The sequence below is a fragment of the Acipenser ruthenus genome, chromosome 30 (assembly GCF_902713425.1).
Source record: "Acipenser ruthenus chromosome 30, fAciRut3.2 maternal haplotype, whole genome shotgun sequence".
Classification (NCBI taxonomy): domain Eukaryota; kingdom Metazoa; phylum Chordata; class Actinopteri; order Acipenseriformes; family Acipenseridae; genus Acipenser; species Acipenser ruthenus.
The window spans coordinates 3,500,413-3,527,351 of NC_081218.1; the positions used below are offsets into that span (position 1 = coordinate 3,500,413).

General features: G+C 41.7%; 1 protein-coding gene across 1 annotated transcript in view; it reads right to left on the minus strand.

Moving 5' to 3' along the window:
• Nucleotides 1-25,823, minus strand: part of LOC117397352 (myotonin-protein kinase-like) — a 48,487-nt gene extending 22,664 nt beyond the window's left edge. Inside the window, exons 1-8 of the mRNA XM_034911118.2 lie at nt 25,061-25,823; nt 12,675-12,766; nt 11,495-11,578; nt 10,456-10,551; nt 5,022-5,170; nt 3,314-3,407; nt 2,138-2,338; nt 829-1,077 (exon numbers count right to left, since the gene is read on the minus strand). Of these exons, the coding sequence (XP_034767009.2) occupies nt 829-1,077; nt 2,138-2,338; nt 3,314-3,407; nt 5,022-5,170; nt 10,456-10,551; nt 11,495-11,578; nt 12,675-12,766; nt 25,061-25,223 (1,128 nt within the window). The 5' untranslated portion in view covers nt 25,224-25,823. The remainder of the gene's footprint in view (nt 1-828; nt 1,078-2,137; nt 2,339-3,313; nt 3,408-5,021; nt 5,171-10,455; nt 10,552-11,494; nt 11,579-12,674; nt 12,767-25,060) is intronic.
• Between the last annotated feature and the right edge of the window lie 1,116 nt (nt 25,824-26,939).

Below are 26,939 nucleotides of genomic sequence, written 5' to 3' on the forward strand. Positions count from 1 at the left end.
GGAGCATGTGTGAGGTGCCGTACCACGTCACTGAGGGAGCATGTGTGAGGTGCTGTACCACGTCACTGAGGGAGCATGTGTGAGGTGCCGTACCACGTCACTGAGGGAGCATGTGTGAGGTGCCGTACCACGTCACTGAGGGGGCATTTGTGAGGTGCCGTACCACGTCACTGAGGGAGCATGTGTGAGGTACCGTACCACGTCACTGAGGGAGCATGTGTGAGGTACCGTACCACGTCACTGAGGGAGCATGTGTGAGGTGCTGTACCACGTCACTGAGGGAGCATGTGTGAGGTGCTGAACCACGTCACTGAGGGAGCATGTGTGAGGTACCGTACCACGTCACTGAGGGAGCATGTGTGAGGTGCTGAACCACGTCACTGAGGGAGCATGTGTGAGGTGCTGTACCACGTCACTGAGGGAGCATGTGTGAGGTGCCGTACCACGTCACTGAGGGAGCATGTGTGAGGTGCTGTACTACGTCACTGAGGGAGCATGTGTGAGGTGCTGTACCACGTCACTGAGGGAGCATGTGTGAGGTGCCGTACCACGTCACTGAGGGTGCATGTGTGAGGTGCTGTACCACGTCACTGAGGGAGCATGTGTGAGGTGCTGTACCACGTCACTGAGGGAGCATGTGTGAGGTACCGTACCACGTCACTGAGGGAGCATGTGTGAGGTACCGTACCACGTCACTGAGGGAGCATGTGTGAGGTGCTGTACCACGTCACTGAGACAGCATGTGTGAGGTGCCGTACCACGTCGCTGAGACAGCATGTGTGAGGTACTGTACCACGTCACTGAGACAGCATGTGTGAGGTACCGTACCACGTCACTGAGACAGTCGTCCACCACGTCGAAGTTGGAGGTGTCGGTGGAGTTCATCACCTCTGGCTGGAAGGGGGGCTGGCAGTGCCGCAGCTTCTCCCAGTTAATACCCGCAAAGAAGGGGTGCCCCTTGAAGTCCTCAATCCCGCATCTCCCCAATCGCTGCTGCCTCCCACAAACCAGACCACCTATAAGATCCCGGGCTTCTTCAGAGACCTCCGGAACTGACCTTGGGAACTCAAAGTGCTCCTGAAAAGAAACCGCATACAATGTGCTAACAATTACAAACAACTATAGGCATGCATTTATCTATGAAATAAACTTTGCTTAAATAAATGGTGAAAAATCACCTCTGTTTCTGAAAAAGTGCTCAGTGATATTTGCTTACCAATAACACAGACATGGAAAGGCAAAATAATGTATATTTGACTGGCTAGCCGTGTTGTTGCTGAATCATTTGTTTTCTTTAAGACCCAACTTGACAAAGTTTGGGATCAGCCAGCTACTAGGGACCAGAGGAGTAAGGCTGTGTTTGTTTCATGGTCTAAAAATAGGTATTTCAAGCTATTTCACAATTAAACATAATATTTATTAAAGCAGAAGAAAATAGCGTTGTCACATTCAAAATTGATCATTTCTCTAGTTATTATACAAATGTTCCTAAATATTGAAATGCTTACTGAAAAACAGTAAACGCTAAATTGTAGAATATAAATTTATGTAATTGTAAATGTAATTTTTGTCTACCTTTTAAAGACATTTTATTTTCACCATCAGTGAATTATCAAACAAAATAAAAACATAAATAAATGTAAAAATAACAACAGACACGTAGAATGTCCTCTTCTTGTACCGGACAGAGTGATCTTCAGAAATATTTCTGATCTTTGATGCAGCTGGTGTCTTTTTGTTTGAAGACATTTTAAAGAAATCTCGCAGCTCTATGCATTGTGTGTTCAATCATTAACCGGAAGCAAACTAAACTGGCTGCCAGGTTCCTGAATGCAGTGTAACAGGGAGTGCGTCAATCAGGCAAACGTTTGCTGGATTTATTTTTAAGTGATAAAAAATATGTATATTTCCACTAGTCTTTCAGAAATGGGAGTTTTCACAGAGAACTACATATTACCCGGCAATGGATATATTTCTTGAAAATTGTGACATCTGTGAAAAACAATACCGCCTTACAGACCTTCGGTTTGTAAATGTTCTTTAACTCCTTTTATGAGCTCACATTATAATTCAAGTACCCAGCTGGCATGACCCGGCTTAGTCTTTGAGACGTGACCACTTGAGTCTGAGTGTGTACCTGGAAGTTGATGATCTTGGCATAAGTCTCAGTGATGGAGTCGGCGTAGAAAGGGGTCTGCCCGAAGAACATCTCAAACGCACAGATCCCCAGGGACCACCAGTCACACTCGGGCCCATAGCAGCAAGAGCTGTCTTCAACAGCGTGCAGGATCTCGGGGGAGAGGTAATCAGGGGTCCCCACTGCCACCGACGAACGGATCTGTGGGGTACAGCGCCCCCCTCACCGTTACACACCTTTAACAATTGAGCTTCTGGCTTTTCTATATGTTATAAGCCTCGTATGAGAAATGAACCTTTCAGGATATGTCAAAATTCAAATACATCTTATTCTGATGTCATCCTGTTCTTAGAACACAAGGAATAGTTCAACAACAACGGTTTTTTTTAAATGTTTAATAGCAGTTCAAGGGTACAATTTTTGTTTTGTGATTTATAATCAGTCATGTGTTATTACAGTACTTCAAATTGTAATACAGCATGACGCAGAATTAAATAGTATGATGCGTTTTTGGTGCTAATGAAACACACTGTACAGATTGCAACACTACAGTTAAAAGTATGGTGCATTAATTCAGTGCACCATTCAGCACGCCAGAAACACTGATTTGTATTAGATTTATACATGACACAGTGTGGTTTAAATAGAGGCTACACTGTGGACATTAACAGAGTACTGTGGGGTTATTTCCTTCATGAGTACACTGTAGTTATGATTGATATAAACTCAGCACTCTATCACCATTGATGGAGTATTCTGTTTATATAACAAGTATAATATATGGAAAAGAAAGGATATTTAATCCTATATTTAACAGCTCACTTTGAGAATCACTTTTCTGCTTAGCAACGCAGCGTCATTTATAGCAGTGCAATTCGCCCAGTCATTCTGACTTTGGATTCAGATGAATGCAAGATGGATCCAAATGAGCTTCACGTGTGCTACAGAGAGCCATATTGTCCACTTTCTCAAATCATGCTGTGATTCTGCTTATCAGCTTTATAAACATTATGAAACAAGTGGACAGTTTGCGTTTGCAGAGTGAGTTTTATCAGCTTGTAGGAGAATGTGGATCATGGGAGCAGAAAGTGAGATGTAAAAAATAGTATTATTATTATTATTATTATTATTATTATTATTATTATTATTAATAATTCAAACTCCCTCCTCACTCACCATTCCGTCTTCCCTGAGTTTGAGACAGGAGCCGAAGTCTCCCAGTCTGATATGTCCCTGTGCGTCCAACAGGATGTTATCAGGCTTGATATCTCTACAACATGAAACAAGACCAACTCCATGAAAGAACTCCAGCGTTGAGCATTCAGTCTCAGTATGCCTGGCAACTGACCCTAGTAATCTAGACAGGAAGACTTAAAGGAGCACTAACAAAGCTTTCAAATCCATTTCTCAGCTGTATTTCCTGTTTAAAGCTTCTGTTTCCTTGCAGGAATGTGCAGATACTTCAAAGACAATGACATGCAGTAGATGAAAAGGAAATCAAGGACTTACCTCTCCACTATAGCCCTTACACTTCAGTTAAGTGGTAAAACATTTGTCTTTGAACTCTATGGTTTGCAGTTCACGTCCAGAACCATGCCTTTCAACTCAATGGGCTGAGACGCTAATTCATTGCAAAGTATTGCAGTTCAAATTCACTCCAATGGTCTAAAGTAGCTACAATCAGACCATCTTTTCTAATGATCTTAATACCACCGCCCTAATATGTATGAACTGGTATGGTATCTTTTCATTGTATGCTTGGTGTATGCAGACTCCATGTGATCTACAGACAAGGTACCAGTATGCAACAGCCATACTGATGGCCAGCAAGTTCCTAAAGAGGCAAAGTTTACTGAATAGTACAGTACCTTTCATTGAATAGAAACAGAGACATTTAAAAAAAGAGAGAGAAAAAATAGATCAGGTTTAACCAGACTGCATGAAGTATTGTACACATTTGTACAATACTTTTACAATTTCTCCATGCTTACACTATGCATTTATCATAGGTTACCGCAGTTTGCCACGCTTGTTTTAACTATCCGGGATATGCTTTAGCATGCATTCATTACACTTTGCTTTGCTGTTATCAAGGGCCTCTCCTCCTGGCCAGGCGAGGGTTAAAGGAACGGGATCCTCAGCATGTTTTCCTGGATGAGCTCAGAAAGGAAACGCGACACGCTGTTATTTTTACTTCATTGAGACAGTAATTGGACACCCCACACAGAAACACACAGAACCTGTCCTGACATTATCTCGCCTGGGGTGACATTATTAAAAGTGACATCATTCTGTCAGACAGCTTGAAGAGCAGAGAGCAGTCGTGTCACCTGTGATTGCCAGTTACATGCACCTGGACAGCCAGCGACTATCTGTTCAAAGAACCGCTTCTGAATCTCCAAGCTTGTTTCTGTCTAGGGTTGTTTTTTACATTTGGGTGCTGATGATTTTTCTCACACAATCTGCAAACCACCCCTACAGAAATCCCCTCTAAGACTGATGTAATGATTTGAAAATCTGCATTCATTCTCGCTAGCTGATTTCTAAGCAGTGCACTGCATGCAAACAGTTTTTGTCTAAAAGGCAAATTTTGGTACAGTATGAAATATCAGCAATATCTTCTAAGGCATTCTTCTTCTTTTTTAGATTCACTTTGTATAATTTTCTGCTTCATTTCTTACATCCTGGTGACTTTTTAAAACACATTAGCCTCAATAGAGCTCTCACAATCATGTCTAAATTCTAAGTACATCAGGTACACAAGAGTGTAACTATTTCCCTTTCAACACCAGCACCATTTGTTCTTAAGAGTAAAAGGCTGCGTGATCCAGTGGTCAAAGAAAAGTTTTTATCTCATCGCAGGGCCTGGTCCACTGCCCTTTACCTGTGCACGTAGCCCAGCCTGTGTATGGAGTCGATAGCCATCACCATCTCTGCCAGATAGAACTGGGACATCTCCTCTGGGATCCGATCTCCAAACTTACTGAGCAGAGTCAGCAGGTCACCTCCCACGTAATAGTCCATCACCAGGTACTGAGCAGAGACACACACAATATACAGAGATTACCAGCTGCACCACAGAACAGAAGAACAGTTTTGAGAGGATCCCACTCCACCTGTCAGAGCTTTTCGGGTTCCTAGTAGCTATTGATCTCAAAGCTTTGACAAGCCAGGTCTTAAAGGATCAACAACATGGCAATGTAATCCATGCTACACCCTCACCACTCTCTCTGTAAAGTACTGTTTCCTACCCTATCTTTATAACATGTGACTCCAACAAGCACTGTCTGCTTCCTGTGTTTTAACCAGTTATACAAACACTTGCTTCAATTTAAGGATTAAAGCTGCAGCACTTTTGTCAAACGCTTTTTGGAAATCCAAGTATAAATGAATTTGTGCAGAACGGCTGATCCTGTTTCAGACATTAATACTGTCATCGTCCTTTGGGCTAACAAGAATAAGTTGGTATTAATTATGGTCTTTTATATCATAATTAACAGGGCCAACTGTATGAACTGATTCTAAATCACATTACATAACCCATTTTTTAAATTCACTTTCTAATTAAATATCATTTTAAGTTCATGCTTCTTGAGGAATCAGTTTGTTATACAAAACAAGAGTTGCTTGGTAACTATGCTGTGTCACTGCTGGTGAAATAGGGCTGCCTAAAATACAACACACACAACTGACAAGACACTGTGTTGAAGTTCACTGTAAGTGAAATTAAGTGATTCCTTGAATTAACAGGCTACGGTTCTGCTCAGAAACTCCCATCTTTTCTCCTCTGATCCCCACTGATCCCTTCCCAAATCTAGTTTGGGGGTTTCGCAACGCATCTGGAAGAAGTCATTGCTGCCATGCATACTGCATTACTTACTTGAAAGGCGGCTTCTAACGCCATTCAGACACTGTACTGTATATAACATAGATCCGGCACATGTGTTATATACATCTGACACAGTGTAGGGGACTGTGTGGTCCAGCGGTTAAAGAAAAGGGTTTGTAACCAGGAGGTCCCCGGTTCAAATCCCACCTCAGCCACTGACTCATTGTGTGACCCTGAGCAAGTCACTTCACCTCCTTGTGCTCCGTCTTTCAGGTGAGACGTAGTTGTAAGTGACTCTGCAGCTGATGCACAGTTCACACACCCTAGTCTCTGTAAGTCGCCTTGGATAAAGGCGTCTGCTAAATAAACGAAAACCCAATCTCAAGCTAGCTTCTTGCTACTGCAGATTACTGTGTTTAGACAAGGTAACTGCTGTCAGTGACACCACATGAGGACTGCGATTACACTGTGCAACCATCCGTCACAGATCAGGCTTAGTTCAGGTCCCAGATATCCTGCCTGGGCTGCTGTTACCCCACAAGGCAGGAAACGGAGATTGCCATCCCAAGGGCAGTGAGGACAGAGCCGTGGAGTTTCTGTCCACTCCAAACACAGTTTCACACGCAGTTTCAGAGCTTTGCTCTGCTGACCCAGGTATATAATAAGTCTCCTCTCCCACATAAAGAAATACTTTGTCATACTATGTCATTTCTTACCTTTTAAATATGCTATTGTGTTCTCTATCAGACCTGCTACTGTAGTATTGTGACAATACCCCACAATTAAAATTGATTTAGAGGTTTTATGATTTTGCAAGCAATTGTGGGACTGGTACATACATTTTGCTGACTCTCCAGTTTGTGTATATTCCCCAAAGGTAGTTCTGTCAGCAGAAGAACACACTTTGTAACTTGCTAGCCACTATATCCAAAGAGGCATAAACCCTGCAATTATGTTGCAAGAACTCTTGATAACTGATAAATAGGCTTAAAAGGTAGAAATGTTTTACCAATATAGCATCTTCTGATTTTCACTGTTCCACCCCGACTTTTCTACTGTCCTTTAAGAATTCAATTGGTACCTGTTCAGCCATTCGTTTCTCTCAATCACAACTGAGAAACGTGTGAACAATAAAACTGATTTATGATAGGAGGCTGTGTGGTCCAGTGGTTAAAGAAAGGGGCTTGTAACCAGGAGGTACCCGGTTCAAATCCCACCTCAGCCAACTCATTGTGTGACCCTGAGCAAGTCACTTCACCTCCTTGTGCTCCGTCTTTCGGGAGAGATGTAGTTGTAAGTGACTCTGCAGCTGATGCATAGTTCACACACCCTAGTCTCTGTAAGTCGCCTTGGATAAAGGCGTCTGCTAAATAAACAATTAATAATAATAATGTTTTTTTTTTTTTTTTCTGTGAAACAACTAAATGGGCTTTTAAATCGTAAGTCTTACTTCTTCATTTAAAAGCAGAAGCGACTCCTCTTTATTAATGTCAATACAGTCAAGCAGAACGATTGTAATAAAGTGTGTCCGGCATCAAATACTTTTTCATTCTAGCTTTAATAAAGTTTAGTTGCTTATTAAATGTTGCGATCTCGTTTGTACGTTCTGATTGTAAATGAAGAATGAAGGCTTGGAGCTGCAGTAATGAGTGATGAGTTTGGAAAAGGATGGCTTTTTTTCATGCTCACAGTCTTGGATAATGATTAAAATGAGTCCTTAATGGAGTCAAATCATTCCACGAAGCTAATGATTTATTTGCGCTTTTAGAGAAATGGTATGCTTTAATTTCTGGCATGTACAGCAAAAGTCACTGGAAACATTTGGAGGTGCTCCATGAGAGATTGAGAGAGGTTCTATTACAGCGTTACACGTCCCCACGTGTTTTTACAACTGTTTAAATAACCTACCTGTCATTTTTTATTTTTGCTAATAATACCATATTATTTACAATTGATGTCCTGCCCATTAGAGTAGTAACACTAGGAATATGTCGTTCACAGGATTTAAGATTTATATAAGATATGCTGAATTAAAATGCATCAACTAAAATATATATTCACAGTATAGAATTTGTCTACAGCGATAAGTTAGCTAAATAAAATGCATAATGTAACAAAACAATGTAAGACTTGTCGAAAACAATCATTATAAAAATATACTTGCATTGCAAAAGTCAATAAGTATCTAGCAGTGAAACAAACTGGCCATTTCTAGAATGATCTCAGTTTTTTTTTTTATTACTGAATTTAACACATTGCTGAGCCCATTGCTGATGTTTTACAAGCAGATGGTCCTGTTTATTTTAGTCAAAGACATTTCTTTGGATCAGTTTACCCTTCTGCAGTGGATTGTGGGACACTAGAAGACTGATGGCGGTTCTTTATTTTTTTGGGGTGTGTTTAGTTACAAACTTGCTGGGACTGATAGTTGTGACATGACAGGCCTATTTAAGAAAAATAAAAAGTGTCATACAGTAAGTTAGATTGTCGACCAGTGGGCTCTTAATGGTGTGCTCTGTACCACCCCCTCCTTTTCCTTGACTATTTAATTTACAGTCTTTTTGACCGTTTTTTTTAGTTCAATTTAGTTAAATCGACAGTCTTTGTTAGCACCCCCTTTTGCTTAGGGGGTGCTAAACTGAATTTTTTCACCAGCTGCTACTAGTTACCAGAGCGTTGTATTAGCCCTTTCCAAATATATTGATGACATTTTACTCTGTTTCAAATGCAATAACAACATGGTCAGTATAATGTAATAATTGTATTAATGTAAAGCATGCAGAGGAATGCAGTGCTCGTTATCCATAAGAGCATGTAGTACAACAAACGCATCACAGGAATTACAACAAGTGCATGGAATGCATCAGAGATAGTTTTGTCTATCTGAAAATGACGGTACACTGATGAAGCCATTCAACGAAAATATTTTCCTACTTGAATCTGTTTCTTATTAGTTTTTTTTTACCATGTAAAACTCTAGACGAAAGTGGCTGATGCTGTAATGGTTGCCCACAGGAATACCAGAGTGGTACCAAAACAAAGGCTGAGAAGACTAGAAGGAGCCTTGGAGATGTTAAGAGTTGGTCGCTTGAGTTCACCAGACGCCCGGCCAGCAGGGGGCACTGTAGTGCGATGAGGTGAGTCCCTGCTTTGCCTCCCTAACCTGTGGTAACACCAGAGCTAGGTTGCCTATGGAATCCCCAGCAAAGACAGATGAGATGCCCTACCTTGACTGTAAGACTCACCCTGGACCCCCGATCATGCCTTTACCAGCTGGGCTCCTCAAGGATTCCCAATGGTGTTTTAATAATATTACCCGAGATGCCCACAGTCCTACAGCAGTAAGCTGGTACTTGTACTTCTGATAATCCATTTCCAGGTTCAGGCATGCCAAGTAAAACATATCTGGAGTAGATCCAGAACAGAAATTCCATATCAGTTAAACAAAATGTGAATTGCAGTTTGTTTTATATGTTGTCTGTTTTTGGCAGCGGTTTTGCAGCCAAAAATATAAAGTGGGCCAAGGCTGCCAAATATAATATTTCCATTCTTTTAAATACTTATGCTTTGACTCATAGGGAAAGGCTCAGAAGTACTTAAGGTAACTGTCCAAAAATAATCTAGATATAATATGAGCGTTGTTAATGTGAGTTTACCGTTAATGTGACAATTACATCATTAACAGGCACCAGGAAGCTTGGCCTGGGACGATGTGCGTGCTCGAAAATGTTAAAAACGACCAAAGAACCTTTACCACTGTCATTTAACACATCAAAACAAAGATAATATGTGTATACACATCATACGTACAGATGATAATGGATTAAAATACATTGTTTAATTTAATTTAATAAAAAATGCGACAACCGGAAGTCGACCTGAGAACTTTTGTATGGCTGGGAACTATTGTATCCTACATCGGTAGCACCTTATCTGTCCTGCAGACCTGGCAGTGTCTGTTGAGAGACTTGAAAGTGCGGTCTCACCAGTACATTAAACAACGTCAACCTAATTGGATTTTTACACTACACTTCTGACTCTATACTCAAGCATTCGGTTTGCCTTTTTCATTGCTTCCCTACACTGTCTAGTTGTTGACAGAGCTGAGTTTATTAGAATACCAAGGTCTCAATCCGATTGGATTTCTGGGGTCGGTGAAAACGTGTCAGCCACTCCCTCCAGTTGTGTGTTCTCTGCAAATTCTGCAAGCTTGCCAATTATCTTCTGAACTAGATCATTAAAGTAGAAAGAGTAAGGGTCCTGTACTGATCTCTGTGGCACCGCACTTAGTACATGGCCCCAACTAGAAGTTACCCCTCTTACTCTCTGCTTCCTATGTTTTAACCAGTTATGTAACTGCTTGTATTGATCCATTTGACTCAGAGGGGCCACCACCTCAATGCTAGGGTGTTAACCGCTGCATGATGGGGTGAACTCCAGTTGACTAGACTGAGATGAGCTGCCACTGCTGGAGAGAGGATCGACTCACCAGGTTATTGTCATCTTGGAAGGCGTAGTGGAGCTCAGTTATCCAGCGCCGATCACCCCTGACCATCACCTCCCTCTCCTCCTGGAAGCGGGCAATCTGTAGGAGAGAGCTGGGGTGTCAGGGTGTGCAATAAACTATCCCATCAGTAATGAGTGCTAAAACTAGGAGAGAGCAGGGCGTCAGGGTGTGCAAACATGCATACTCCTTCAAATGAATGTTTCGAACAGACAGATTCTTTGTACGCTCACAAAAGAGAACTGAAATGCTGCTGCAATTAAGAAGAGACTGACTTCTTTGGTGTGATAAAAAGAGAAAAGGATCAATGTTGTAAATCTCCCTCCTGACCTGAAAGGGCGCTGTGTAAGGACGGTGGTATGATGCCTCCTAGATGGACCACCTTGACGGTAGGTGGAAACCGGAAGGTGACCATATTAGGGGGAGCGCATATTTGCACGTACCCTGAAGGACTTGCAATCAGCTGCGGGACGGCCCTCTATTGGAGAAACCATGACGACGGGTTGATTGCAGGGAGGAGTTTGTGGGTACAAAGGGGAAGCAGCTACGTCAGTACACCCCCTTGCGCTGAGAACATAACCTGCGGACGGAGTGTTTGTTTGTTTTGTAGAGGAGGAGTAGGGAGCCAGGGGCTGCAGCCACGGAGCCAGCCCAAACAACTGAGCACTACCCTGACTGCACAACACCAGCCCTCACCTGCACCACGCTGACTGGAGAGCACACTTTCGTGCACGGGACTGTGGATTGGGGATTACCTGCTGCTATTGTTGTTTTTGTTTGTGACCTGCAAGCCAGCCGTGTTCCCCCCAGATACCATCGCTGGTAGAGGGGCGGTCCTTTTCTGTTTCTTTAATAAAACACAGACGTTTTTGGGAGTATAATACTGTTTGGACCTTCACTTTGTTCACCACACCACTCACACCTGTCACACCTGGTTTTAACAAATCAAGAGGCTAGCAAAAAAAGTCATGCAGAATAAATAATAAGATAGCTGTTAATTGAAACGTTGGGATCTGTGCAGTACCTCTCCACGCTTCACCATGTCCCATTTATTCATAATCTTCATTGCGTACACCCGCTCCGTGCATCTCATCTTCGCTATGGCAACCTGAGAAGAACCAGACAAGGACTGAGATATTCTGCAGGGAATGAATCCACAGAGTCAGTTATTATCTCATAATGCAACCGAACGTTCCTTCAGTCTAGGTAAGCCGGCTAACGTGTTTCTGTAGATGGAGGTTCAACAAAAGCAGTTCCCTTTTAATGCATTAATAAGCCTCAGTACTAAAAATGGATTTTACTTATCATTATACTTCTAAGGTGAACTTGCTTTGAAAGGTGGAGAACAACTCGGTATTGATGCAACAGAACCCAGAAACACTAAGAATGCAAATGACAAAAGATACATTTGAGGCTGCCGTCTAAGCAATGCCATTGTCTGAAGAAGGGAACTTTGAACACCACCATCCTTTACTGTCAATGTAAGCCTATTCTGGTATTTAAAAAGCAAGTGCAATTCCAGGTCTGTTCTTATTTAAATATTGAAATGATGATGGGGTCCGCCACCGTTTAGATTATTTGAATCATCCCCCTGTGCTCTCTCTCTTTCAGTCTGCTGATGAAGTTGCATCACCCTCATTAAACCCAGGGCTGTGTTCAAGATCACCAATCAGATCAGCTGTGAACAGTTTCAATTTGAAGCAGTGTGTTGAACAAACTGCTATCAACAAGCTATAAAACAGCTTTAAGAGGACACACACACACACACACACACACACACACACAATGTTGGTACTGGGATACCAGCCAGCAATACCTGAAGAGTCACTTTCCTCAGAATAATGTGTTTCACCATTTATTAAGGACAGCAGTGTGGAGTAGTGGTTAGGGCTCTGGACTCTTGACCGGAGGATTGTGGGTTCAATCCCCAGTGGTGGACACTGCTGTTGTACCCTTGAGCAAGGTACTTTACCTAGATTGCTCCAGTAAAAACCCAACTGTATAAATGGGTAATTGTATGTAAAAATAATGTGATATCTGTATAATGTGAAATAATGTATAATGTGATATCTTGTAACAATTGTAAGTCGCCCTGGATAAGGGCGTCTGCGAAGAAATAAATAATAATAATAATAATAATAATAATAATCCTGAACCCAACCCACTTTCCACACTGAGGCCCGCCCCCTGGCCCCTCCCCTCACCTCGCTGAAGTTTCCACGGCCAATCACCTTGAGGATCTCAAAGTCTTCCCTCTGGAGTCGCAACTGCTTCACGTGTCGTGCCAAGGGCTCCGCTGTGATTGGAGGAAAGGAGAGAGTTACAGCAATTACATATAAATTCTCATCCATTAAGCTGGAACAGATGGGTTTTTTCATGTTTTTTTAAACATAATGTGGTGCCAATATACTGATAGAAGGGCTATAGCAATACAACCCATGAGAGGTGAAAGAAACAATGGCATTGTAAAGCTCACCACTTGAACTGAAATCATACATGAAAATCGACACTCAAATGAGTTAATGCCAAATTGAGACACACACTAAATAAACACGATTTTCCTTTTGAACAGGCTCATTTTCTTTTTATCCTACTCAAAAAATAAATGCCTGCAATTTTTATTTCAAAATCAAGAGGTCGCTCTCCGCCAATCAAAACACCGTATTTCAGAACATTCCAGTTCATCTCACTTGGTGTTCTCCCGTGCACAGGAAAACCACCGACTGAAAACAATTCTGACGGCATGAATAACAGAATTTACAATGTAGTGTTTAAAAAAAAAAGAAACTTGATTTATAATAAGTTAATATGTACAGTTAACACAGTGTCTTTTGATGACTTTGGGTGACAGAACTGCTCAGCTTTCTATGGGCAGTCCTTGGTTTGCCCATCCAAAGTGCTTACAAGAAGAAACAGGATCAATTGTATATATAAACAACTGTACATATAGAAATACAGCTTTCTTCCTTAATGGAGCAGCTTATACTCATTGAAAAATGATGAACATTTCTGATCGAAAACACCGGTGCATGCTGGATTATGACAATACATTATCTTCAAAACTATAAATGATGTTGCTTTTCCCAGAGAATAAATGGTACAGCTGTCGACAAGCACCCAATTATTGTGTTTTCTAGAATGGGGTTAGGGCAATATTGATATCATTCCAGAAATATCGTTTCGTTTTTCTTTTTTAAATCTAGTAAATCTGCATTTATTATTTTCTTCCAATTTGGCATATCAAATTATTTTTAGGTTCAGCTCACCGCTACCACCCCTGCGCTGACTCGGGAGCGGCGAAGACGAACACACGCTGTCCTCCGAAGCGTGTGCCGTCAGCCGATTGCTTTTTTTCACACTGCAGACTCACCGTGCAGCCACCCAAGAGCAACAGCGTCGGAGGACAACGCAGCTCTAGGCAGCTTACAGGCAAGCCCGCAGGCACCCGGCCCAGACTACAGGGGTCGCTGGTGCGCGGTGAGCCGAGGACACCCTGGCCGACCTAAGCCCTCGTCCCCCGGGCGGCACTCAGCCAATTGTGTGCCGCCCCCTGGGAGCTCCCGTCTACGGTCGGAAATAGAATAACCTGGACTCGAACCGGCGACCTCCAGGGTATAGGGTGCATCCTGCACTCCACTCGGAGTGCCTTTACCAGATGCACCACTCGGGAGCCCCTTAATTTTGTTTTTCTGCTGTGAAGTGAAAGATCACTGGCCGACACAGTATTGTTGTTTTTTGATTCTGGGCAGACAACTTTGCTAAAAAAAACTGTGTTAAAATGTTTTATATTCCAGAAAAAAAGCTCCCATCCCATCACATTACAGAGCGTGCAGGACAGCAGACCCTATTCACAAAACTATTTCAACATAGTAGGAGGCTGTGTGGTCCAGTGGTTAAAGAAAAGGGCTTGTAACCAGGAGGTCCCCGGTTCAAATCCCGGCTCAGCCACTGACTCATTGTGTGACCCTGAGCAAGTCACTTAACCTCCTTGTGCTCCGTCTTTCGGGTGAGACGTAATTGTAAGTGACTCTGCAGCTGATGCATAGTTCACACACCCGAGTCTCTGTAAGTCGCCTTGGATAAAGGCGTCTGCTAAATAAACAAATAATAATAATAATAACATTGTTTGCAAACCTTCTCAAAATGTAGAGAGCATGTTGAAACTGAAGAATAATCTCTTTCTTAAAAAAAGGACATGTTTTATGAATACCAAACTTCATTAAAAAAAACAAAAAACATCTTTAAAAAAGCCATGAGTTAACGATTCATGAATAGAAGCCACGGTGTGTAAGTGGGAGCTCTCAATTGAAGGTGCAGTAGTGTCAATTCTCAATGCCTCTCACTGTCTTTCAGTGTTTACTGTTTCTGTTGTTTCCATGGCAAAGGCCCAGGCAGCCAGCCAGCTACTAAATGGAAATATTTGAAAACTAATAGCAAGGGAGAGACTGGGTGGCATAGTAATCTCCTTCCATGTAATAGATTGGGGTTACCAAGTTCATGGTCAAGTACAATGCTTGCCCATTTTTAATTCTTTATTTTCTGAACTGGAAATAAAACATCTGTGTAGGTGAAATCTCTTACATTGTTTTGTTTCTAGTTTCTCTCTTTTTACAATAAACTGTTTTACTCTTTTTAGGAGGACAGGGAACTACGGTCAAACTAGACTTTATCGGCCTTATTTAGATAAGTGCAAATGCAAACGACAAGGGTTTATACATGGAAATGTCCACCTACAACAGACATGAAAAAATGAAATATTTACTATAGATGTTTGTTGCAGAAATGAACATTTTGTCCTGCCATTAACCAATCAGCTGCTTCCACTATTGATTGACTTGCTTTTAGCCAGTAACATTCTTTGACCCAGAAGACACTGCTGAAATGGAATAGCTTGGAATGTAACATGTTTCCTGAGAGTAAGGTATGGAAACTAAGAACTTTATTCAATACCAGATATCATGATGTCAAAGGAACATCTGTGTTTGATATAACATAATGTTTATTTCAAAAGCTGAACATTTGAGACCTATGTTCTACAGCTAACAGAATGCCATTGTGACCTAGTCGTCTGTCCGGAAACAAGCAACAGCAAAAAAAAGTCATAACTCTACAAATCTTTCTGCTGCAGCTGGGATTATTTTAATGATGGGAAGCATTTGTACAGTCTCCAACACAGTTAGTCCCCCGCCTTCAAGCTTTGCCATTGTAGGGTGCTGGTAGGGAAAGAACACGGTAGGAGACATTAGGTACCGGATGTACTTTATTAGGTTATTCCTCCAGGAGATACAACACTGGAGCACAAGCCTTCCCTACACTATCTTCTGAGCGGGCCACAGAACGGAGCTCCAGATCAATCAAAAGCTCTCGCCACCACCGTTGAACGTCTTCACAGGCAGATCCCCTTCAGTTCTATGTCACCCGCTTGGCTATTTATATATGCCCATTTCCACCCCTCTGACGACCTACGTCATTGCCCAATTCGGTCCTAAACTCTCCACGAGAAACAACGTGATAAAACAAAGCAAACCAGCAAGGGTCCCTGGACAAAAGTCCAACAAACCCCTCCAGCTGGCCAGGGATTCCACCATGGACCAGACCAGAAACGAGTGTGTGAATTGAATTAAAAAAATAAGCCATGAAGTTGTATAGAGGCTACCCTCCCAGGACTGCTACACAATACATATACAGACCATCTCAGATTCCTGGGCTGTTTGTACCCAGCAGGCAAAGTATTCATCACAGAAATGGATAAAAAAAATAAGCAGTCAGCTCTCAGAGCGCCGTGTTTAGACTGGCCCTTCCCCTGGTGCCAGGAAGCCAGAGACGAGACAGAAAAGCTTTGTTTGAGTTCTCGGCAGTGTCCCTTTTATGGAGCAGTGAGACTCCTCCATCTCAGCCCCTTATAAAACAAAGCCTGTTCCCGGGGAGGCTGGCTGAGACTGTGCAGACTCGCAGAGAGGAGCTTGCCCACATAAGGACTGGGATTAGGGAGGAGAGTTCAGGGCGAGTGTGGGCAGCCTGCCAGCCAGCTGATGTTTGTTTGAAATGGTTCTGCTCTGCTTTAACAGCATCGTGTTCTTTAAGGTATATCAAATCAAGGCAGTGTAAATCCACATTCTGCTACATTTCTACATATCTATAGTGTAGACTTCCAAATCTATCATTTGGATTATTATACAACCATCAGGAATGCTGGGTTTCTATCAAATGAGTAACAAATATGGAAATGATGTCTTGATAACCTTTACTGCTCTAAAGGTGACATGATTTTATTTATTAAGTTAAATGAATAATTTGTAACTTCAAAAAACTAGAAACTACGTGAAGTGGACAAATATGTTACCTAGTACCCTGATGAAATAAAACTGATCTCCATATAAATCACAACTGCAGACGAGCCTGGCTCTTTTGCATAGTGGTTGAGACGCTTGCTTGAGGTGTATCTAACTATCACAACACAAATAGGACTGTTTTGCTACAAGGCCTGTCTAGGGTTCCCTAGTAACAGGCAGAGATGATGCTGAACACCTCACAAACCTAGATGCACAGTCTGGAAGGGCATGGCCTGGTTTCAAAAGGACCATTCTTCAAGGTCATTGGAGTGCCTGGAACACATGATTGATCCTGTGGGTCGACACAAGTCACCAGGAAACATGTCAGCTATCATTGATGCTCCAGCTTCAGAACCTGCTGAAAGAAATGCTGTGTGAGGGCAAGTCACGGATCTGGACTGTGACAGAGCATTTAGACAGAGCAGCTTGCAGCAGTTGATGTGTTAACCCACTGTAACCCAAACCTGCCAATCAAGCTGGCTTGTGATGCGTCACTCTATTGGGTTCTAAGAATGTTATTCCACCGTTAGCAGCAGCCAGGATGCAATGTTGGGCTCTCTTGTATTCCGCGGATAAATACAACATTGAATACAAGCAAGCTGTTAACCATGGCAATGCAGAGAGGCTCTCAAGACTGCCGCTGGAGGTGACACAGTGAGCAGGCTGATGAGTGGGGCTGTTGCCTGTGAAGTCTGCAGAGGTAAGAAAAGAAACCAGGGCAACTTACTGCTTCAAGTTCTTGATCATCTTAAATGGAGGCTTAGAAAGCAATACCAATTGCAAATAGTGTGCTAGCACCATTCTATGCCCAAAAGAGTTATCAGTAAATAAGGGATTTGTGTAATAATACGGTCAAAGCTTGTGAGCCGGGTCCTGGATCTGCATCATGAAGGACGATCTGGTATGATATGAATGAAGGCACAAGCATGAAGCTATATCTGGTGACCAGGAATCAATCTGCAAATTCAGCAGAAGGCTGAAGCATGTACAGAACACTGCTTCATCCCTGGATGTGGCCAAGAAATCCATGGGTACGTATCCTTGTAAATTTTTGCAGGACCTTTTGATGGACACATGGACCTGTTAGTGGTCGATTCACACCGAAAAGAGCCAGGGGTACATGTAATGGAATCTACCACGGCAAACAAGAGCATTCAGGTGCTACGAGGCTTATTCAGTTAATATAGCATACCTGAACAATGTGTTGACAATGGTCCTCAATTTGTTTCAAGCGATTCTAAAACATTCTTGAAAGCCAACAGTGGGATAAACATTCGGTCTGCACCATATCATCCAGAAACCAATGGACTGGCTGAATGGTTTGTCCAAACAATGAAACAAGCACAGAAGTCAACAAAAGGAAGCACCACCATCCATCAGAAGCTGGACAATGTTCTGCAGGTCTACCTAAACACTCCTCATGCAACAAGTAATGAGTCTCCTGCAATGTTGCTCTTCAAGTTCAAGATTCGCACACGACTGGATCTGCTGAAACCTGACATGTCTCCTCAGGTCATGCAGAATCAGGAGTCACAGGTGTCCTGTAGGCAATCAGACAGACAGTTTCATGCTGGATAAGCCGTGCTAGCTCGTGAATACCAGAAAGGAGAGATGTGGAGGCCTGGAGTGGTAACTGGTAAAACAGGACCAGTCTTGTATGCAGGGGACGTTGGATCTGATGTTGTCTGGCAACGTCATGCTCACCAGTTACTAGATCGCTTTATAAGTGATAGAAATGGTGAGTCAGGACCAGAAAGTCTTTACTGACTCCAACATCAACACCTGTGCACCATCGCCATCATCATGACAACTCCACCCAGTCTAGATGAGGCTGTGTTAGCAACCTTCATTAATCAATAGGATGTGCCAGCTGCAGGGACGCCACCTGCTCCTGTTGTTACAAATCGTTACCCAGCTCGGAGGGAAAAACCTCCTTACCGCCTGGACATTTAAAATAAAATAAAGGACAGGAAGAATGTTTATGTTGCTTATTAGGATCGTATGCAAGCCTAAAGTAAGGTGTGGAATAATCCCCTGGCTAGCTCGAGGATTTGGGGCAGTCTACCGCCTATCTCTAGTTATCGAAATGTTCATTTTGTTTGGTTACTGTACAACCATAATAAGCAGGGAGGAAATGTTACTTGTATACTGCCATCTACTGGCAATGGTATTGTTAATACTACTGAGCATGAGCGTGGAAGGTTCGAGAGAAATTAATGGTAGTTGTTCAGCTTACCAGCTCGTCTGTATCAGTCTTAATCTATAATACTGGCTCTCTCCACAGTACAGGGATATGATTAATACAGATATGGCGAAAAGTTTTGCATCACCATATCAAATTAAATAATTTTGCTTCAAAAAGTCTAATGAACCCTGCTGAAGAATGTTACGTTAACATATTTAATTACACACTGCTTTGTAGTTTTCCATATACAGTACTGTGCAAAAGTTTTAGGCAGGTGTGAAAAAATGCTGTAAAGTAAGAATGCTTTCAAAAATAGACATGTTAATAGATTATATTTATCAATTAACTAAATGCAGTGAGTGAACAGAAGAAAAATCTAAATCAAATCCATATTTGGTGTGACCACCCTTTGCCTTCAAAACAACATCAATTCTTCTAGGTACACTTGCACAAAGTCAGGAATTTTGTAGGCATATAGTCAGGTGTATGATTAAACAATTATACCAAACAGGTGCTAATGATCATCAATTCAATATGTAGGTTGAAACACAATCATTAACTGAGACAGAAACAGCTGTGTAGGAGGAATAAAACTGGGTGAGGAACAGCCAAACTCAGCTAACAAGGTGAGGTTGCTGAAGACAGTTTACTGTCAAAAGTCATACACCATGGCAAGACTGAGCACAGCAACAAGACACAAGGTAGTTATACTGCAAGGTCTCTCCCAGGCAGAACTTTCAAGGCAGACAGGGGTTTCCAGATGTGCTGTCCAAGCTCTTTTGAAGAAGCACAAAGAAACGGGCAACGTTGAGGACCGTAGACGCAGTGGTCGGCCAAGGAAACTTACTGCAGCAGATGAAAGACACATCATGCTTACTTCCCTTCGCAATCGGAAGATATCCAGCATTGCCATCAGCTCAGAACTGGCAGAAAACAGTGGGACCCTGGTACACCCATCTACTGTCCGGAGAAGTCTGGTCAGAAGTGGCCTTCATGGAAGACTTGCGGCCAAAAAGCCATACCTCCGACGTGGAAACAAGGCCAAGCGACTCAACTATGCACGAAAACACAGGAACTGGGGTGCAGAAAAATGACAGCAGGTGCTCTGGACTGATGAGTCAAAATTTGAAATATTTGGCTGTAGCAGAAGGCAGTTTGTTCGCCGAAGGGCTGGAAAGCGGTACACGAATGAGTGTCTGCAGGCAACAGTGAAGCATGGTGGAGGTTCCTTGCAAGTTTGGGGCTGCATTTCTGCAAATGGAGTTGGGGATTTGGTCAGAATTAATGGTCTTCTCAATGCTGAGAAGTACAGGCAGATACTTATCCATCATGCAATACCATCAGGGAGGCATCTGATTGGCCCCAGATTTATTCTGCAGCATGACAACGACCCCAAACATACAGCGAAAGTCATTAAGAACTATCTTCAGCGTAAAGAAGAACAAGGAGTCCTGGAAGTGATGGTATGGCCCCCACAGAGCCCTGATCTCAACATCATCGAGTCTGTCTGGGATTACAAGAAGAGAGAGAAGCAACTGAGGCTGCCTAAATCCACAGAAGAACTGTGGTTAGTTCTCCAAGATGTTTGGGCCAACCTACCTGCCGAGTTCCTTCAAAAACTGTGTGCAAGTGTACCTAGAAGAATTGATGCTGTTTTGAAGGCAAAGGGTGGTCACACCAAATATTGATTTGATGTAGATTTTTCTTCTGTTCACTCACTTTGCATTTTGTTAATTGATAAATATAAACTATTAACATGTCTATTTTTCAAAGCATTCTTACTTTACAGCATTTTTTCACACCTGCCTAAAACTTCTGCACAGTACTGTACTTCACAAAAATCTGACAAAAATTGAAAAATGTGACATTTCAAAATCTAACATGAAATACTACTGTGCTACTATTATGGCTTCCGGTAGACTTTTGCGAGATCATGTTGTAGTTTCTTTGATTACATGATGTTAATAAAATATCTTTTTGATTTTTTGATATCTCAATCCTAAAATTCTAGGTGATACAAAACTTTTGGCCACAGCTGTACCTATGAAAGGAAAGTACTGAAACTCTCTGATTAACAGTCAGAGTAGAATACCAGTGTCATGTACAGTAAGTACATGAAGCAGATATAAAACCTCACTCGGCAGAGGCTGGCACATGTAAAGTGGGCACTGACCCTCCCTGATGAACTGCAGAGTTCATTGATATTTGTTTAGAATTAAAGTGGCACATTCTGAGGGTGTAACATATCGCAGCTCCACAAACTTTTCCATTAAGACTCCTGCCTACTGTCTCTGCAGGGGCCCAAAGCCTGGATTTTTGCTCAGAGAGCCTCGCATCAGGATTTGTTTGCTTTGAACTTTTTTATAAAAACATTTTCACAGCTAACTAACTGTTCTGTTTTTGTAAACGTGAAAAGTTTTAATCAGATATTACTGCTTTTTTGTTGCATTTTTGCATGTTTTAAAATGTCTAATAATAAATAAAATGTATCAGAAGTGAAATTAAAAACCAAACATCCAGGAGGGATTTAAATCTAAATAATAATAATAATAATAATAATAATAATAATAATAATAATAATAATAATAATAATAATAATAAATGCTGCCCCTTAGCTACTGTCCTGGCTTCACGGGCCCCCAGTGGCCATGGAGGGTACTGTGGTTTAGGGTGAAGGTACTACTTTGGGTTCAAGTAATCTGTGTGTCAAAAGGGGTAATTAAACATAAAAACATGGAGAAAAATAATATTGCTACAAACCAATTGCATTCCCTAGTTTGTATCAATCTCTACCAGGATCCTGTATATGTGCTATATTTTACAGTAAAACACACTGTCAAATAGCAAAATAAAGAGGAAGCACTATATATATATTCTTCAAGAAACAAAAAACAAGATTTAACCCACTTATTGACTGCCTGTTTCTCTAGACATCACAATGCTGTATGCATGTGACGTTAGTGTCTAGATCTGTTCAGAAAAGATTAATGGCACCCTTTCAGTTAGAAGTCAGTGCCAGGTTACAAGCACAGGTGCTCAAGCTCTTACACATCTGTGTTACATGAGTCTTATTTCCACCTCTTTCTCCACTATTTCTAACTTGGCAAGAGTCGCTGTTTTATTTAAAACCCAACGCATGTTTTTAGCATCTGGAATTATGTAACATTGAATATAATTTTAGAATGAAAGCGGTCACATGCAGACTAAATATTTAGACAAAAATAATAAAAAAAAACTTTTAGAATCACAAATTATTTTCAGTTCTCTTTGCAGTGAAGCCTTGTATAGAAAATATTTCAGCCGAGAATATTTCCTAGCAATCCTTAGTGATGGAATGCATCCTTGATATTTGGGACCAGTTCTAAACAGTTATGCTTTAAAGGAGTACTTGCAAACATTAGAGCCTGCCAAATGTAATGTTAGTGCCTGTATCTGTTCTTAATCTAATACCAGTGCTTCCAGTTCCAAACCAGTCAATCCTTCAACTAAAACTCAGTTCTCGCCAATTTAAAACCAAATCAACCTGTTCTCACCAGATTCAACCAGTACAGGCACGTATTTATTATTGTGATATATGATTAGTTTACTTCCTATTTGTTGGCAATGTATAACTTCCTCTTTTTTAAATACTGTATATCACACACCCTAGAGCTAGGGAATACCTAACTTCCCTTTTCTTTCACTGGTTCTTTGTTCAATTTTGTGAAGTACGTTCATAGATAGTTCATAAATGAATTGAGATCCATAATTGCACTGAAACAAAATAATATACTCCCAAACCTCTAAATAATTTTCATCACTACCAAATCTTATTAACCTCCACCAAGGATGGCTACCTCCACAGGGGTTTATAGTGGAGGCATATACTGTCTCTACTGCTAGTCCAGCTGAGATGAAACTTCTTAAAGAACTTAGGAGGTTGTGTGGTCCAGTGGTTAAAGAAAAGGGCTTGTAACCCGGAGGTCCCCGGTTCAAATCCCACCTCAGCCACTGACTCATTATGTGACCCTGAGCAAGTCACTTAACCTCCTTGTGCTCTGTCTTTCGGGCGAGACGTAGTTGTAAGCGACTCTGCAGCTGATGCATAGTTCACACACCCTAGTCTCTGTAAGTTGCCTTGGATAAAGGCGTCTGCTAAATAAACAAATAATAAATAATAACTTCTTTAGCACAAGATATTGAGTGCGTCATAATCTGAGGATATATGGAAGATGAACAGTAAGTCTGTGTGACACTTACATTTTAACAAACACATTATCTCAGGAACAGCTTGCCTGATTGTGGTGGATCTTGCTAAGGACCTCAGTTATTGATAGTCTCATCATCTCGGGGGTTGTCTGTCTGTCAGTTTGACTGCCTTCCTATGTCTATGTTTAAAATGCATCTAGCCAACCCTTGTCAAATTCTAATGAAAGTTAGCACAGGCTAATAAGTGTATCATAAACTAAAGTTTATATATATACTCCACTCCGGTGCAGCAGGAAGTTAGACATGATTCTGAGAGCTCCTGTGAGGCCACAGAGGTGCTCTACACGTCTGAATTTTAAAAAGTCACCAGGTTGTGATGACTACAACAGAAAACGATGCAAATACACAAGATGCTGCAGTAGTGGGACTACGCTCTTATATTATATAAAAACTGGAGTGAATGTTTAATATGACCCAGTGTTTGGGAATGGGCTTACAGAATTACTAAAAGCACGCTGGCATCGCATGACCTGTTTTGAACCTAAAGGCCACACAGCGTGCGTTAGGAATCGGTTGTGGAATAGCAGCTGTTGAGATGCTCTTATTGTAGGATCATCCTGTTTAATGAAGGACAGCCTTTGTGTCGGCACGCTGTCACTCATTGGAGCACGTGCTAAAGCATGGCATGACTGAGTCACAGTGACAGGGGTTCTTCACAAGAGACACACACAGGGGTGACCTCTGCCCCTGCCTTTCACCTGCCATGTTCATTATAGTGGAACAGGCGTTGCCTCCACATGGAGGACCTTTTGCAGGGTTCCTAAAACCCTAAACACTAAATCTACAAACTTACATAAGCATTGTCAAGTCTGGTCTTAAAGGATCCCATTGATTCTTTGATTCTGCCTCCACAACATGACTAGATAACCCTTTCCACACCCTCACCACTCTCTGTGTGAAGAAGTGTCTCCTTCCCTCTGTCCTAAGTCTATACTTCAATATACATTACTATTAACAATACCGTATTAATAATAATACTATTAATAATACAGTGTTTTAGTATAAATATAAGCGTTGCTAAAAATAATACAGTATGTCACATTTGTGGGTTTTTTATTGGCCCCGGATTAGCACAAGTATTTATATAACCTAAACTGACCTCAATCATTACACTACAAAAGCAATATCCCAGCCTGACTAAATGTTATCATATACTTATGCAGACTGGGGGGTAAATGCATTTCAAGATAAATGCATAAAGTTGTGTCAAATTAGTCTGTAGAAAAAAAACAAAAACTCCAACACTAACATTTTGCCTTTAAGAAAAAAAATGTGCAACTTTTTGATAAGTCTGGTAATGCATGTCTTTTTCAAATAAACCCCTGACTTTACTATCGCTTGCACTTGCATGCCCTCGGTTTAATTGTAATAGTCTGAACAGATTTAGTGGATTGGTTCTTGTGGGCTGTATAAGTTTGAGGTCAACATGACCGCTTTTCATGCAGGTAAGTGGAATGTTGTTACCTTCCTCATGACAGCATCTGCATGTGCGGGGGGGCTCTAATAACCAGAGATGATCTCTGCAACATCAGTATCACTACTGGCTATTGCTGCAGCACATCAACATACAAAGATGCATCAAGTATGAAACTACAATAACAAAACAGTGGATGCATACATCTAGAGAACCATAGTAATGAAATTGGTGAAAGACCTTACTCTATATAACACAAGTTCATGAGTTTATCATAATCTCAGATAACACAAACCATTCCCCGAAGTAACAGTGAGTTTTTATACTAGACATGCACAGTTTTTTAACTCTTTAATGTGCAACCACAATAACAAGTTCAGCTGTTTAATAGTAACAAAAATCATTACTGACCCCACTGCAGGAAGCTTGCGACATGACTCTCCTGTGCAAACGGAGAGATCCGGAGCTCTTCAAAGACACACACCAGCAGGTCCAGCAGTGTCTGCAGACTGACTGGACTGCCGTCCTGCAGCACCCCCTCCTCCAGCCGCTTCAGACGGGACCCCCCTGACATCGTGGTGCTCTTCAGAGAAATGGCTCAGAGTGGCCCATGCTCACTGGCTGCTAGCCCCAGGTGGGGGGGTCTACCCTCCCAGTCACTAGGAAGTAAATGCTGGCCTTCAAATTAGTGACTTGTTCCTTCCTTTTTAACGTCTGTTTTGTGGCTTTGGAGTTCTCTCTCTTGTATTTCCCCACACTCCCTCTTGCAAGCTCGCCTCTCCTAGCTCTTCTGCTGCACTCTATTCCCAGCTTTTTTTGTCTTTCTCCTTTGCTCAATCCCCTTATCTCTGAAGTTCCCCTCTGATCCTGTTCTGTTTCCCTCTTCCCCCACTGTTTCGGCTAGTTTCTGTTCATCCTGTGCATTTATAAATGATCAATTTTCCTTGACTTCTCCCTTGCTCCCTGTTCCTGGTGTGTCAGTCCTGTTACTCCCTTCGCCTCTCCCTTGCTCCTGGTGTGTCAAGGCTGTTAATCCCAGTGAAACAGCTCATCTGAAAACATTTGAAGGTCTGACACAAACTTCTGCCAACAGCGAATACTGCCTGGGTTAACTCTCAGAAGCCCAGCCCTAGTTCACAGCCTAAAATACACTTCATCTTGTTTCCTGCTGACATCTCTCTCTCTCTCACACACACACACACACACACACACACATACTCTAAATACAGTCTAATCAGCAGGACAAAGCACAAATGAACCAGCACCAACGCACAGCCCCTCAGTGTGCAGCCCTGACCTCCTGCCAGGGGCAGTAACATGGGATCAATTGTTTTGTTGTTTCCTTGTGGAGCCAATTTCTTCAGCCAGTGCAGCAGCTGTTATTTTAAAAAATATCACACAGCTGAACTGTGATAGCATTAAATAAAATGCATGTTCCCAAATGTATCAGTATTTACAATTCCCTTGATTCAGTGCTTAACCTCCATCTGCAGACTCCCATTGCACAGTATAGCTGTGCAGTCATGCCAGCTTTTACTAAGTGCCTCAACAGCATGTGGTGTTTCCTACTTGCCCTGGAGTAGAGCAGGGCAGTACAGGCAATGTGAAATATCAAACTCGAATCAGTGCTGTTTTCTTTTTGTTTGAACATTTTATTTTAAAAATTCCATTATTTTGGGGGATTTATTTGTGTATTCGTGAGACACTTTTGTTAAGACCAAAATTGTTACTGCAAAACCACTTCGATCATAAAATCTGAATAAAACTCAATACACACAAATGAATGTTTCTTTACATTCTAGGGGGAAGGCTACAACCTATCTTACTCTTTCTACCCATCTGGGTGATTAACATCCTGGAGACCTTGAAACATCACTGACTGCTCCTCTATGCTAAGTATAAATAGCAGGTTTAACCATTAAGAAATGATGATTTGACAGTAGCATCCTCATTGGAACCTATTTGTAGCAACTACACAATCTCAAAGAAGTGGTGGCATATGAAAAAGATTCTTAGCATACAATTCCTTACTAGTAATCCCAAAAGGGAGAAAGGAAACAGAACACTGAGATAAAATATTGAGTTACAGTAATTTAGTGCCAGTGTCACGCTGGGCTGTGTGAAAGGAAAGCCATAGATAGCACCTATGACAAAACAGTTGTGATTCACATGTGACTCATATGCAATACTATGAAAATCTATTGAAATCCATAGGAATTTTAATGCACAATGTCCAAAAGAAAAGGTGGGGCCCTTGTGTAATTGTGTTTAATCGAGAGATGTAAATGCA